Source organism: Schistocerca americana, chromosome 2, assembly GCF_021461395.2.
Source record: "Schistocerca americana isolate TAMUIC-IGC-003095 chromosome 2, iqSchAmer2.1, whole genome shotgun sequence".
Taxonomy (NCBI): domain Eukaryota; kingdom Metazoa; phylum Arthropoda; class Insecta; order Orthoptera; family Acrididae; genus Schistocerca; species Schistocerca americana.
Genome location: NC_060120.1, coordinates 557,879,378 through 557,893,916, shown reverse-complemented (window position 1 = coordinate 557,893,916; position 14,539 = coordinate 557,879,378). Strand labels below are relative to the sequence as shown.

The window sequence follows — 14,539 nt, the reverse complement described above, 5'->3', positions numbered from 1 at the left end:
CATAGACTTCCTAAAACCTTCGATACATTTTGCTGTTGGCAGACGCTTGTACGTGCACTGTGTTATTTTATATGGCACACTTCCTTTGCAATTTAAGTTTTATTTTTGTTTTTTTCTTTCGTTCATGTTTTAACGCCGCAGCATTATTCTGCAGCAGCAGGATACAGTAATCTCCTTTGTTAGAGTATCGGTTCTTATGAGTCAAAATTACAATAATTTAACTGAAAACTAAAACAATGAAAAATTCCCAGAATTCTAAAAAATTCCCGGGTTTTTCCCGGATTTCCCGGGTGGTATACACCTTGACAAATAACATTGTCTTGCAGCATTTCATTCTTGTTTTACAACTGCGAGCCCACACGTATTCCTTCATTACTGCATTAGCTATCATTACTGCAACAGCTATCGCAAAGTTTTATTGTCATATGTCCAAGTGAGCAGCAGTAACATAAGATCAACAGTGAGCTACGTCAGAAAAAATTTAAGGTCCTTGCAAGAAAATTTACCAAATTACGAGCTAGGAGCACAGTCCCATAAGATCCACAAGGTAATTAGTAATAGAACATGTAGTCTGCCGAGTTCTGAAGCAACTGTGCTGCTTAATGCTTCAAGTGGGTCATTGCTGTGGGGTAACTCTTGCAAATGGTAAGAAGTTTAAGTTAATGAAAGTTCATTTTATCATTGTTTTAGCTCCTGTAATCTAAGTTCCATTTTATCTTTTTTAAATTAAAGTAATACTGAAGTGCAATTTTGCTCATATATTTACCTTGGTAACAGACACAGCTATCATTTACATGTGTATGAAGTGTGCCCTGTGCTTGCTTGTGGGTTAAGTTGTGCTTATCACTCTGTACAGGCATGACCGAAAAACTGCAATTTTCTGTCTTGCTTTAACTTTAGTAGTATGCTAAACTGAAGTCTGATCAGCACATTGTCTTCAAACTGTAATTTAATAAACTAGAATTCTAATTTCACTTGGTATTTTCACCATTAGTTTTTTTCTTCGTTGTGTCCCTCCTCAACACTCCCCCCCCCCCCTCCCAATTCAGATATTGATTAAACCTGCCCTCCCCCATTCCTAATGAAGACATTACTTCTTTACGGCCTTTTGCCTCTCATAATTTCTATACATATGATGAAACTTGGCAGCATTAATGTTTAGCCAATCTGGATACCTCTATCTTCACATATTGTTGAAAAATCACAACATACTGTGTTAAAGGATGTGGAAAGGAAACAAAATAGGCATAAAATTCTATCTGTATTTAAGATTCACACATACTTAAAAGGACATGCATTAGAAACTACACATACTCTTGAGTGATAAGCTTTTAAAGCTTTTTTTTTACACATTACTGCAAAGTGTAATTTAAGGAATCACCTGCTAAAGCCTTGTTTCGCAGATGTGGAGGCACGTAGCGACCACCGGAAGGCTGGTGACCGCTCTCCAAGTCCAGACCAGCAAACTAGAAGGGGAGAAAATAACATGTAATCTTACAAGTTGTTTAAAATAACACCAAAATTTGTCAAATTCACATACAAGGCAAATGAAAACTAAATACAATTTAGCCACAGTTAACTTTTATTGGCACTGTGTGATCATCTCTTCAATGTTGAAAATAGAACACACAATTTCAAGCAGAAAGGGAGGTAGATAGTCTGCACCTTTAGATTTCACAGCTTCTGCACAGACAACTCTGCTCATTCAGTTTTTCAAACTATAATGGCACTTCGGATTTTGTACTGTTCACTTCCACGGCATATAATGAAACAGCTTTAGTCGTAACAAAGTGCCAATCTCCTTTCAGAACTGCAGACCATGACAGCTTGCTACCTGTGTGCAAATATCACCTCACTATACTCCATTGGACTGTGGAGACACTTTAACAGTTTATGCCACAATCGTATCTCACTTGCTACCTACTGAGGAAATAGCTGAAGTAAACAGTCAATCTAGTCTTCCAGCTCTCTGTTCCTTCATTACCATCTGGCTGATAGTATCAATTTTTGAAAATTATCTTTTAAAAGTGCCACAATAATTCTGAAAAAGGTTGAGAAGTTTTAATATCAAATATGAGATACTCTAATAGATTTGAGAATCAAAGATAAGGCACTTAGCAAACGGCTTCATAAGCAGACAGGTACAAATACTAGGTACCTAAAACCAAATTCCAGGCTTGGGAACCTACCCTTGGTCAGTCTTTCACAGCTATCGGGCATAAACCCTATGACGATAGGTCGACAGTTCATGCTCTTGAACTGGTAGTGACACTGTCATCGTGGACCAGTGCACTATACCTCCATCTACATCTATAATCTGCAAACCATTGTTAAGTGTATGACAGAGTGTATGCCCCATTGTACCACTTATTGGGGGTTCTTCCCATTCTATTCACATATTGAGCATGGGAAGAGAGTGTTTAAATGATTATGTGCTGTAATTAATCTAATCTAGTCTTCTTGATCCCTATGTGAGTGATAAGTAGGAGGTTGTAGTATATCCTAGTTGTCATTTAAAGCGAGTTCTTGAAACTTTGTAAGAAGGCTCTCTCAGGATAGGTCGCGTCCATCTTCAAGAGTATTCCCAGTTCTGTGTCTTCAGCATCTCTGTGACTCTCCCACCGGTCAAACAAAGCTGTGACCACTCACACTGCCCTCCTCCGTATACCTTCAATATATCCTCTTAGTCCTATTTGGGACTGGTCCCACACACTCAAGCATTATTCCAGAATGGGTCGGCAAAGGTGATTTGTAAGCAATCTCCTTTGTAAATTGTAGACTGATTGCACTTCCCCAGTATTCTACCAATAAACCAAAGTCTACCACCTGCTTTACCCAAGACTGAGCATATATGATAATTCCATGTGATATCCCTTTGACACATTAGACCCTGGTATTTGTAGAAGTTGTCCAATTCCAACTGTGACTCACTGGTATTTAAGACACTACATCTTTTTAGTTTTGTGAAGTGCATAATTTTATACATACGAACATTTAAAGAAATGTTTCCAACCTTCGCATCACCTTGAATCTTATCAAGATCTGGCTGAATGTTTCTGCAGGTTTTTTTCCAGGCAATACTGCATTATAAATAATTACCATCTGCAGAAAGTCTAAGGTTACTATTAATACTGTTCACAAGGTCATTAATATATAACACGGACGGCAGGGGCACAACTGAAGTTACTTCTACTTGTAGCAATGACATACAAAATAACATGCTGGGTCCTCCCTACCAAACAATCTGAGAAAGACCTAGTTTCAAATGGGAGTGGTTTTAAAGCTTTAATATAATATGGTATTTGTAAAAGTGTTGAGTACATTCGATTTTCAGCATTTCACAAAAATTGCCGTCTTGGCAACAAAACTGTGACTATTGGAAGATAGTAGGTGAATGAAATTTTGTATTCCACATCCCTACGTCACTGATCTATTGTGTATCAAGTTTCATGTGTATCATTTCTGTACTAAGACACAATTGATGAGTACGATCTTTTATGTTTAAACACCACTGATCAAACTGTCTCTCTGCTGAATGCAGTCTGTTGTTCTGGTTAGTGCTCATATTTCGTTATTAAAGGGTACTTGTCATGTGTGCTTTTCACAGATATCCCACAATATGAGTTAGGATAAACATACTGATCACATGATATGTTGAGCAGCAGACAAGCACAAAGCACATTTAAAAGTTGACCATTGAGTATTATTAACAGTAATTTTATAACACTACTATACATTTGTTTTCATCTAATCACAACAAAAATGTAAAGACTGCACAGAATATTAAAGACATCGCAAAATTACTTTGAGCCTATCTACCAGAACATTCTCTTCCTGGTATGCAGCAACCAGTAATACTATGATTCTTAGGCCATTCAATTTTTTTGCAAAACATCACATAAATATCTTAAAATAGAAATGATTAGCAATCTACTGTAGTTATACAAATTATCTACAATTGCAACAGCAGTAGCCACATGTGTCCTGCTGAAAAACAGACTGCTGAACGGAGGGGGGGGGGGGGGGGGGAGGGGGGGGGGGGAGAGAAAAAAAAGGGTGGTGCAGGGGGACATACTTTGGTTTCTGTGCATGCACAGTCTTAACACATACTAAGAATTATAGAAGTGCTGCCTGAAAATGCACACTGCCACACTGTTGAATAAACCTTTTGTTATCATTGAAGGTATCATTACAGATTTTGTTAAATGTAGGAAGTGAACAAATCTGATAGAGAACTTCTGTTTGACTTTTTTTTTTGCGTAGGCTAGGCTTTCATGAAAATAACTACCAAGTTTCATGGAAAAAAATAATGTCTCTTCTCACTGATGAAGGCACTGAAGTTCTGAAAATTTTCAATAAACTGGCATATTATCTTGTATTTTGCTGTCAACAACATGGAGATCTAGCCACGTTTTGTGGAAAACGAGAAAAACACAAAAGATTAAGATTTGGCATCCTGCTGACTAGATTATTACAAATTCAGCACAGGTTCAGACTAGGAGGAGGAAATCTGTTGAATTCTTTTCAAAGGAATCATCCTACAATTGTTCTCTAGTGATTCATGCACACCATTGGAACCATAAATCGGAATAACGAGATGATACACATATTGTGATGATCACAATGTAAAGTGGAAGTGGACAACTTATTGAGAAAGTAAAGTGAACATGCCTTGTCTATAGCCTCAGTATAGGATAAGATAATTAGAAGGGTAACAAATGACAGCAGAGGAGTTTCTTAAATATTATGTAGTGTAAGGTATACCAGGGGTTTGAGTGGAAAAGTAAGGTGAGAAATTATTCAGTGGAATATTACCTATCCTACTGTCATATGACAATCGCTTAAAAAATTTGATGTGAACAATGTACCTTGTGCAAAGTCTTAAACCCGAAGAAAATATGGTTGTGTGTCAGTCATACGTTTAGTTGAAGATAATTAAGGAACAGTTCCTAGGGACACACATGTACCCTGGGATGACTCATGGGTGAAGAGGACAGTAGTCCACTGTGTTCCAATATCTATTTCTTTGGATGCACATCAAGTGTTTGAAATTGAATTAGTCCATATACACCATCAGACATGTTTTGCGAGATGAAAAGTGTGTGATAAATGTGAAGAAATGAATGCAAAATAAACATTTTTAGACCTGCAGTTAGAACTAGAGTGGTTTCAGTGATGATACGAATGTTGCTACCATGACAGCAACCGTCGTCTCCTGTTAGTATCAAAAATGGCTCTGAGCACTATGGGACTTAACTTCTACGGTCATCAGTCCCCTAGAACTTAAAACTACTTAAACCTAACTAACCTAAGGACATCACACACATCCATGCCCGAGGCAGGATTTGAACCTGCGGCCACAGCAGTCATGCAGTTCCAGACTGTAGTGCCTAAAACCGCTCGGCCACCCCGGCCGGCTCCTGTTAGTAAGCATGGTGTTCAATATGTAGATAACCTTGGGTCATGGGGGTGGAGAGTCCTTAAGTGATTACAGAACTGTGTCTAAAATCCAACCCAATGGCATGAATTGCTTGCTTGATAAACCAGAGTGTAATCAACACCTATAGAAACAAGTGGAAAGCAGACATAGGCAGGCAGCAGCAAACCTGAAAGGCAAACTCAAACAGAAACCAGATCTGAGATGTCAAAGCCATGCAAATAATTGTGTGGGATTCCTATATCCACTTACTGGCGACACACTAGCATCAAATGTGTGTCCTGTCTTCTGAATTGAGCTATAAACATACAAATGGATTACAAATAGATCAGTTGGTTGCCTGGAGTTTAAGGGACTAAAAAGTTCCTCACTCAGGTAGTGGTTTATCTAGAGTTAATTATGTCCGACAGAAATTGGATCAGGATACGAAAGTTTGTAGAAGAGCTAAATGTGAGGCATTGAAGGCAATACCGGAAACAGTAGAACAGTAGAGCAGAGAAATAATTTACATATGAGAAACGTACATAGGTCGGGCCACTACGTAGGTTGGGACACATGGGGGGGGGGGGGGGGGGCAAAGGGGGTCTCCAACAACTCATCTGTGGCGAGAGAAACTTCACCTGCAACAGACACCCCCCCGCCACACCAATTAAGGGAAGGATGGGTACAGAGTAATGAATGCCTTCTAGCAGGCTACAAATATAGTGAGATCAATAGGCACAGTCAACAAAATAAGGCCAGAAACAGTAAAGAGTCAATTGGTGGTTGATGTCACAAAAGTGCCCCCCCCCCCCCCTCACCACTTTGCAAGCAAAGAGCCATTCAACCTCCAATCCACCATAGACCAAGTATTAAAGAGATGAATCATACACACAATACATTGGAGTGATACCCCTAAAATGGAAAATAGGGTGTGGATGAAAAAGGTGCTAACCAGACCGTAGGGCAACTGAAAATGAGAAAGTGGGGTAACTATGACACCAGGGCCCTTACAACAACATGCAGCAGGAAGTGCCCAACCCCTTACATTCCACGTCTGATCCTGAATTAGTTTAAAACATTTCATCTGAGAATAAAAACACTTTTCATGGAGAAAGCAAAACAAGGTTATTGCCTGTTACTCATCTGCCAATATTAGAGAGACAGAATCATGAAGACCACGCTAAGCACCGAGAGCCAGGAGAGGACCTTCCACCAGGACGTGGGCTACTGCCCGTAAAGCTCAGCGGCAGCAGCAACAAGTTGGAGGGGGGTGAGGACTAGGGTGTATCTCATTACATAAAATAACTGGGTATGACAGAAGTAGAAGTAACATGGGACGGTGGATTGCTTCCAGGAAGAACAGAAGTAACTATCACACAGCCTTAGTCTCCTGTTTTGATAGAGCAGACTTTCTATGGTCCCTCTCCGAGTGAGGAGAGGGCTTACTTGCAGCCACAAATCCACACTTGGGATCATGACATTGAATGTTGGGTGAGTGGTACGTTCTCTAGCCAAACAGTTGGCCAGATTATTCCCTGGGATAATCATATGACTTTTGACCTAGAGAAAGGCAATGGAGCAAGCACAATTACTATGGTCAAACCATAGAGTAGCACGGATCAATGACCTACAGGCTGCTCATTGAGTCACTACAAATTAAAACGCAACTGAGGGAGGTCTGTTTAATGAAACCAAGTTATGTTTATGGCTATTAGCTCCCCTGTAAAAACACTGAACATTCCCAGCAATGAATGTTGTTCCTGACCTGCAGAAGATTTAAAACAATTCCCATCCTATCCAGGGTTTTACAGCTGTCGGAACAGATGCCAAAAGTCATGGGGGGCGACAAATTTTAGGTCCTTGAAATAGGTCAGTCTTCAATTGGGGTCTGGGTACTAAACAAGAGGTGTTGTGTTGGAAAACAGCGAAGCACATTCTACAGAGGTACCGAAATAAGGCCTTGAGGCACAGTCTAACTGGGAATCCACCAGAGGTTAGGTGTTTGTGACTCAACATCCCTTGTATGCAAACAGACTTTGGTAAGCCGGATGATCAGGAAATCGTCATATGGTAATTGTGTAAGTGAGCAACAGCTGGAACCATCAGAAGTGAAGAAGGAAGGTGCCCTCTTCAACAGGGAGATTGTCTATGGGACTAGCTCGAAAGGCACCAGTGGCCAGTCTTACTCCACAATGATGAACTAGGCCCTGCAATTTCATCAAAGATGAAGGTGCTCCTGGGCCATAACCTTGGCAACCATAGTCCAATCAGGACAAGGCCAGGACCTGGTAAATACCAAGGACAGTAGTGTGATCTGTGCTCCAAGAGGTGTGGGCAAGATAGCAGATGAGCAATAAGTTTTCACATGCAGCTAATCTTCTAGCTGACAAAATAAGGGGCAGCCACGTCAGCTTTTTTATCAAAGAGTAGTCTCAATAATTGGGACTGTGCAACAACATCTAGTGCTGGCAAAAAAAGTAGACATCTGCATCAGGGTGGACATTGGCAATACAGAAATACACATCTGACTTTTCGTGGGAGAGATTTCGAAGCCACAGGAAAGAGTATAATGTGGTGGTCCTTCATAAGGCACCTTGCACAGGTGTGCAGCCAAGACTACGGAGTGCGAGCTATACCAAATGCAAGAGAGACTGACATACAGCATGGTGGTTACCAGTGGTGGACAAATGAGGATGATGGCCTCTGAAAGGCCTCACTTGAGACACTGCAGCTTCTGATGTCTTTGGTCCAACATGGCACAATCCAGCAGCAAAAAGTAGGTTGTAGAAAGGGAAATAGCAGTTCCAGTAGCTTCAGTGACCACATTGGAGATGATTCCCACAAACTTGATGTAACCTGATAGAGGAAGCGAAAGTTACAGAAGAGGTATATAACAGTCAGTGTGCCCTGACCGAATGCACAAAATGTCAGTGTGTTGGGAAATCATAATCAGTGAAGTTTTTTTGGAGAGCAACACAGATCACAGAACAAGAGAAAAAAGATGGTTGTAGTCAAAACAGGCTACAGTTATATCCTCCAATCATCACAATGACAACGTCCTGGTTAGGCGCAAAGGGACCAGGACAGGTCATGCCCCATCACTGTCACCAGTGGCGACAGATTAACATCAATGAAAATTGGTGCAGATCACAATGCAGTGATGATCAGAATAGTCTTCTCCCAAGATTTCACTGCCTCATCCTCTTTCGTGACTTTTGGTAGTTAGACCCTTGGTTGTCAGAGCAAAAGAGTGAGCAGCCCTGTGCTCCACAGTCTGGTTTCTTCAGGCACTGGTGTGTCAGGTCTCTAATCTGCGGATTTCCAGGAAAAGGGAGTCACATCACCAACCAACATCGGAGGAAGAAGCTGCTTCTCAAGCCAGATGTGCAGAGTTGTCCCCAAAGGTTGTGCCACAGGAACCCTAAAGGGATGGCCTTTCAAGCACATGATCAAGTTTTAACATGCTACTACCAGAAGTCTGTGTCAAGGGAGTAAATACATGAAGTACTGTTGATGACCAAAGTTCAGTAGTGGCAAAAAAGCATCCCAATGAAACTGGATACAAACCACCATATTTTTCCAAGTTTCAAAATATGAGAAATTATCTTTACCTTCATTTCCTGGATTTTGCATTCCATGAGTGGGTTAGCACATTTTGGGGAACAAGGAGAGTAGTAGTCCCCACAACTTACACAAACAGGTCACAGTGCACATGGCGAATTTTTGTAAATTGGCCAACCAGTCACCAAACATCTAATAAGACATACACTGGGAAGACATATGCTTGATGTGCTAGTATTTAAAACACCAAAACTACGCGCGTGAAATAAGCCTTCACATCACTGTAGTAACATTTACCTTTTCTGGAATTGAGTTCCCCTCATAAGTGAGGATGAATGACCTTGGACATACTTTGTTTGACACACCACAGCATACATGACATATGAAGTGGACTCCTTATCTCTCCAAGTGTTCTCTTAGTTCTTCACCGATCTATAGCCTTAAATCCCAGTGAAAAATTAATCCCTGTGTAATGGTTAGGCTCTTACGGGGTGTGACTAATAAGTACTCCACCAGCATTTTAAAAGACACTATTGCCCAGGACTGTGTAGAATTTTTTTTCAGTCTTAAAAAGGAACCACTCTGCAGTTTGTCAAGGGAGAGTCAGAAATAAGCTTTCAATATTCTCCACAAAAAAAAAGAAAAAAGTTTAATGGAGGCAAATGACCTTCCATCTGTTTGGGTGCAAATAAGGAAACAAGGTGAGTAACTGCTTGTAAATTGGTTTATTTTGTTGTCCCATTGCACAGCCAATGACCAAGTTCCTAGCATCATAACAATGGCACAAAATCTTTATCAAGAGACTGCCGGGGCTCATGACAATTAGCTGATAAGTTTGGTTGCTTCCCCAACAACAAATATTAGTCACAATGCCATCTACTTAAAACAAGGGGGTCTCCACACAGGCACCACCCAGCCAGAGCAAAGGCCACTTGGTGTGGTGGATAGTACTCATAGCCCTGGTGCTCTGAAATGGTCGCCACTTTGGCATGGGCGTGGAGGTGACAGCTCGGGCATCAAAAGCACAATCTCTGCGTGGTCAGGAGGATACCACCTGTCATCACAATGGTAACATTGGAGATACAATGAACTACTTGTTTTTGTTTCTTCAGACTCTTACTGTTTGCCTTGTAATATTTTCATTGTATCTTTGTACATCCTCTTGGCACATTTCTGAACGCTTCTTTGTAATTTCGGTATATTCTATCATGCCTGTGTTATCACTTACTCGAAACCCCTCCCTTCTCTTTAACAAACCCTGTACCACTAAAGGTTTTCTCGTCTTACACTTTATCATTTATTTTCTTTCAGTAACTATCAAACCATTGCCTCTTTTGTTAATATCTGCAGCATGTTCACTATCCAAGATACTTTACCCGCTGCTCAGTTAAACTGGTTAACCTTGCTCTTCTTCAAAAATTCTCATAATTTACATTCTCGTCTTCTTGTCTGAGTATTTCTGGCTTTTCATGTACAATTCCTCTACATCTTACGAGTTGGTGATAACCCACACTTCTGAAGTGAAAAGTATTATCACTTCCTATGCTACTCTTTTTAGTTTGTTAAAGTCAATTTAATGTTTATTTCTAATTGCCCTTTGACAAGTCTACTTTTTGTTTTCTTCTAAAAGATGTGTTAGGGGAAAAAAAAAACATTCCTCTCATTGAATTTGGCCTCTAAGATCTTGGGCATTTCTGATGAAACCACAGTTTCTATACTGAACAATCAACCTTTAGTTTTGGCATACTTTCAGATTAAAAACTTTTTTGCCATTTATGAGATTCTATAATTCTGCATGTAAGTCTTAGAATATGGATGTGTTGGTGTATTAACTTAAGTGATTTCCATGGAATAAACTTGAGATATCTATACTATGTGTATTAACTTAAGTGATTTCCATGGAATAAACTTGAGATATCTATACTATTTTAAAGCTTTTTTGTTTTGCCCCCAACGAAGTCTACACATGAAGTTCTTCCTCCTCCTGTTTCATGCGCTAAAATGTGTGTTCTCATTTTAATTTTTTTTTTTGCCTTATTTATGATGACCCAACTTGCTTCAATTTCAGTGCATTGAGTATATGTTTGTAAGCATATAAAGTTACCAAATACACAAACTCCACCTACCAATGTCTACATGTCACATCATGTGCCTTAAAATTGACAACACAGATTTTTTAATAGTTTACGTCACTGAACAGAGCATTTACCTATCATAAACATCTACTTTTATTTTTGTGTTTTGTTTGAGGTAAAAAACTGACTTAAATTTTTGGATTTCATCATTTTATTAGAGTACTAATTTTGTGCCCACTAAAAATTCTGTTTGCTGTGTCTTTCACAAAATATGTCTGAAGTGTTGTTGCCTTTAAATTCTATGGTTACTACAGTGCATTGTAGTAGCTTTAAACTTGCCAGTTATATTAGCTGTGAATTTGTGACATGGAGGTGATCAAAACAATTACATCCCTGTAAATGTGAAAATATTTTCTGTGCCCTTAAACTGGGTAAAAACTATACAGTGGAGTGGACTCATCCTGCAATACATGTATACAATATTCATGAAAAAATTGCAGACGGGTCATTCGAAGCTGACAAACATAGCATTATTTATTGACAATGGGCATGTTAACTCCTCCCTTTTGGAAACAATGATTACTTTTTCACATCCTTAATGGTAAGAATGGTAGTTTCACATATTATGTGTCAACACAATAGGCTGCTTATGGATGAAACTTACACAATGCATGAGAAACTTAACATCTGCACACTGCAAAAACCAACTGATGCTGAGCCAACAACTTGTCAAGTGCCAATACTGTTCAGTGTCACCCTTAATATATAATTTTAATCTCTGTAGCCTACCTTACTTCTTACCAACTGCAATTACTGTGTGGCATATTGTTTAGTGAAGGTAGTAAGGTTGTATTGAGGTGTGACAAAAAGAGACAAACATAACACAGTAGTCAGAAGTAATTACTTTATTTAAGCTACAGCCATATCACTGAAACGTGTCAATATAAAACATTCCGCACTGGTTAACTTTCATATACCCTCACTGAGCTTGAAATGACCACAATGATTCAGTGGGTCGGTGGTGATTGTAGTTTCTTCACTATGTCACTTTCACACATAATCTGATTCATTTTCTCAAGCCATTTGTATGTTGATGTACCAGCAAGAACCATAACACTTGAAAAGAATTTGAATCCTCAGGCATCACTCCAACAACTTTACTGGGACACCTTTGATTACCACAGTGGACAAGGAAGGAGAGGTACATAGCAGTCAACCGTTGCCTCTCCTTCCCTACAATCTATGGTGGCTGTGCAGAATGGCTCCTGACGGAATCAAAGTTGCTCACAATGGACAATCCATCAGTCATGTACAGAGAGTTCCATAGAATCTTAAAATGTTCATTTTCACAAAAATACAAGACATTATGAAAGTTTTCACTGCTGTTTTGTAAAATACCATTACAGGAATCATTACTGCTATTATCAAGACTGACAATTTTTATTGTGTAAGAAACAGCAGCCACATCTATGTTTTCATAGAATAGCACCTGCATATTTCCTACTTGTTTCATTTTACACAATGTGCTCTTTTGATGCCTTGGAAAGGAGTTACACGTTTGAAAAAATTACTTAGTTCACGTTTTTGTTATTGCATGTCACTCTCAGTGACAAACAGGACTTGTATATTCAAATGACCAGCCACAAGAACATCACAGAACTCTCTAGCATTAGTAATATGTTCACCACCTTGGAAGACATGCCTTCAAGCATATCTTTTAGCAACAGCACCTGCACCATCATGTACACCCTTACCATGACAGGATCCAAAAAAAGTTTCATGCACAGTATTTTGGGCTCACTGACATAGATGCCATGGAATATCTATTTTTGAAATGACTGGCTACATTATCACTCCAGATTGTAATGGTTTCAACAGTTTCAAAATGCTCTTCAACATGTATGATAACTGTATTGTAACATATATGATAACTGTATTGTTGAAGATCTGTACTTCTGCAGATGTGTGTCTGATGCAATCTGAAATCACAGCATAACACTGATACTTGACATCATTAATAGAATCCGTACCATGGATTATGACTGCAGTATATACTGTCACAGTGTAATCGTTGATCCAGCATGTGGCCTTTGCCTCATACCGACTTCTTATACAATAGTTTTCAGTAAATTCTGTTTGCAGTAGCACACTTCCTGGCTGGTGTGTGTCTTTCTGCTTCTGCATTTCCAACACTTGTTAATATACATTATATAGGTGTAATTATACTTTCCAAAGTTACAATGTTAGTCCATCTCTTGCTTCAAGAAGATGCCACTTTTCCTTCACAATTGTTTTCCTTCTATCCCAATAAGTGTTATGGATCTTGCAATTCTGAAGGCCTTCAGTTGACTGCTGCACTTCAAACTACAAGATGTCTACTAATTGTTAGACAGTAAGCACAAGTGACACATTCCTGTACTACAGTTTTTGTTGTACATACCACACAATTGAGCGTGCAAAGCCAGTTGTAGATATTTCTACATTCTAAATGAATCTGACTAAGAAGAAATTCAGAAGTTTCACACTACAAACAAGCACATTTCTTGTCTCAAAGAGCCAAATGGGTAAACATGTGGTCTGTAAAACACTGGCATCCCTATTTTCACATCAGAATACTTCCCTGTAAATAAAAGGAAGCCTCCTTCAGATTGAACTTCATCAGCTTGTTTTGCATTCTTGTCTTTATCTTCATGTGCGCTTCTCTCTCAACTTTTACATTTCACCTACCAGCAGCTGGCACGAAACTATCATTGCAGAAGAAAACCCTCACTGGTTTTGTTTCTTTGGTAGTTGTAGCTGATCTCTTATAACAAAATGACACTACAAATTTTTTTTTAAAACATTTCTGTTATAACCTATGTTCGTTTTCCATGACTGTTGAGTAAAGCTTAGTTCACTTTTCTGACAGTTCTTTGCAATGACTGAGCACTTTTATATGGTGATATTTCAGAAGAACTACTTGGCATTATAGTGTATGCTATTTCCCCAAAAGCCTGTTTCCAGCACTCTCTAATAGTCTCTTATGGATCCTTGAAGCTTCTGTCCCTTTTGCTGAATTTTCTTCCTACCTTTCCCACTTTCTCAGAGCTGCTTCTTATTTTCATGTGCCTTTTGCCTTTCCATTGTTTTCTTCTTTGCTTCTTGCTTAGACTATTTCTCTTGTGTTCTGCTGTACATTATTAGTGACACACAGTAACATTGCATCTGTTAAATGAAATCACAAAATTAAACTGATTTCATATGAAGCAGATAAACTGTCAACACAGCCTGCGACTAACATAACAAATAATGGAGATTACACGAGTCACTAAAAAACCTGTTGCATCTGTCACATTGTTTATTGAAGTGTTTAGAAACTTGTTATGCATTCCCTTTCTCAGATCACTATACTGAATGTATATTCTAATGTTTAAGAATGCAGCCACCCAAAACATTTGAAAAAGACAGCATGTTGGTGACTAGAAACACTGAAGCTACTTTGATT

The 14,539-nt window shown here is 39.1% G+C and overlaps 1 protein-coding gene across 1 annotated transcript in view; it reads right to left on the bottom strand.

Moving 5' to 3' along the window:
• LOC124596146 (ATP-dependent RNA helicase DDX3X) overlaps nucleotides 1-14,539 on the bottom strand; it is a 163,203-nt gene that overhangs the window by 141,332 nt on the left and 7,332 nt on the right. Inside the window, exon 2 of the mRNA XM_047135166.1 lies at nucleotides 1,382-1,466. Coding sequence (XP_046991122.1) covers nucleotides 1,382-1,466 — 85 coding nt within the window. The remainder of the gene's footprint in view (nucleotides 1-1,381; nucleotides 1,467-14,539) is intronic.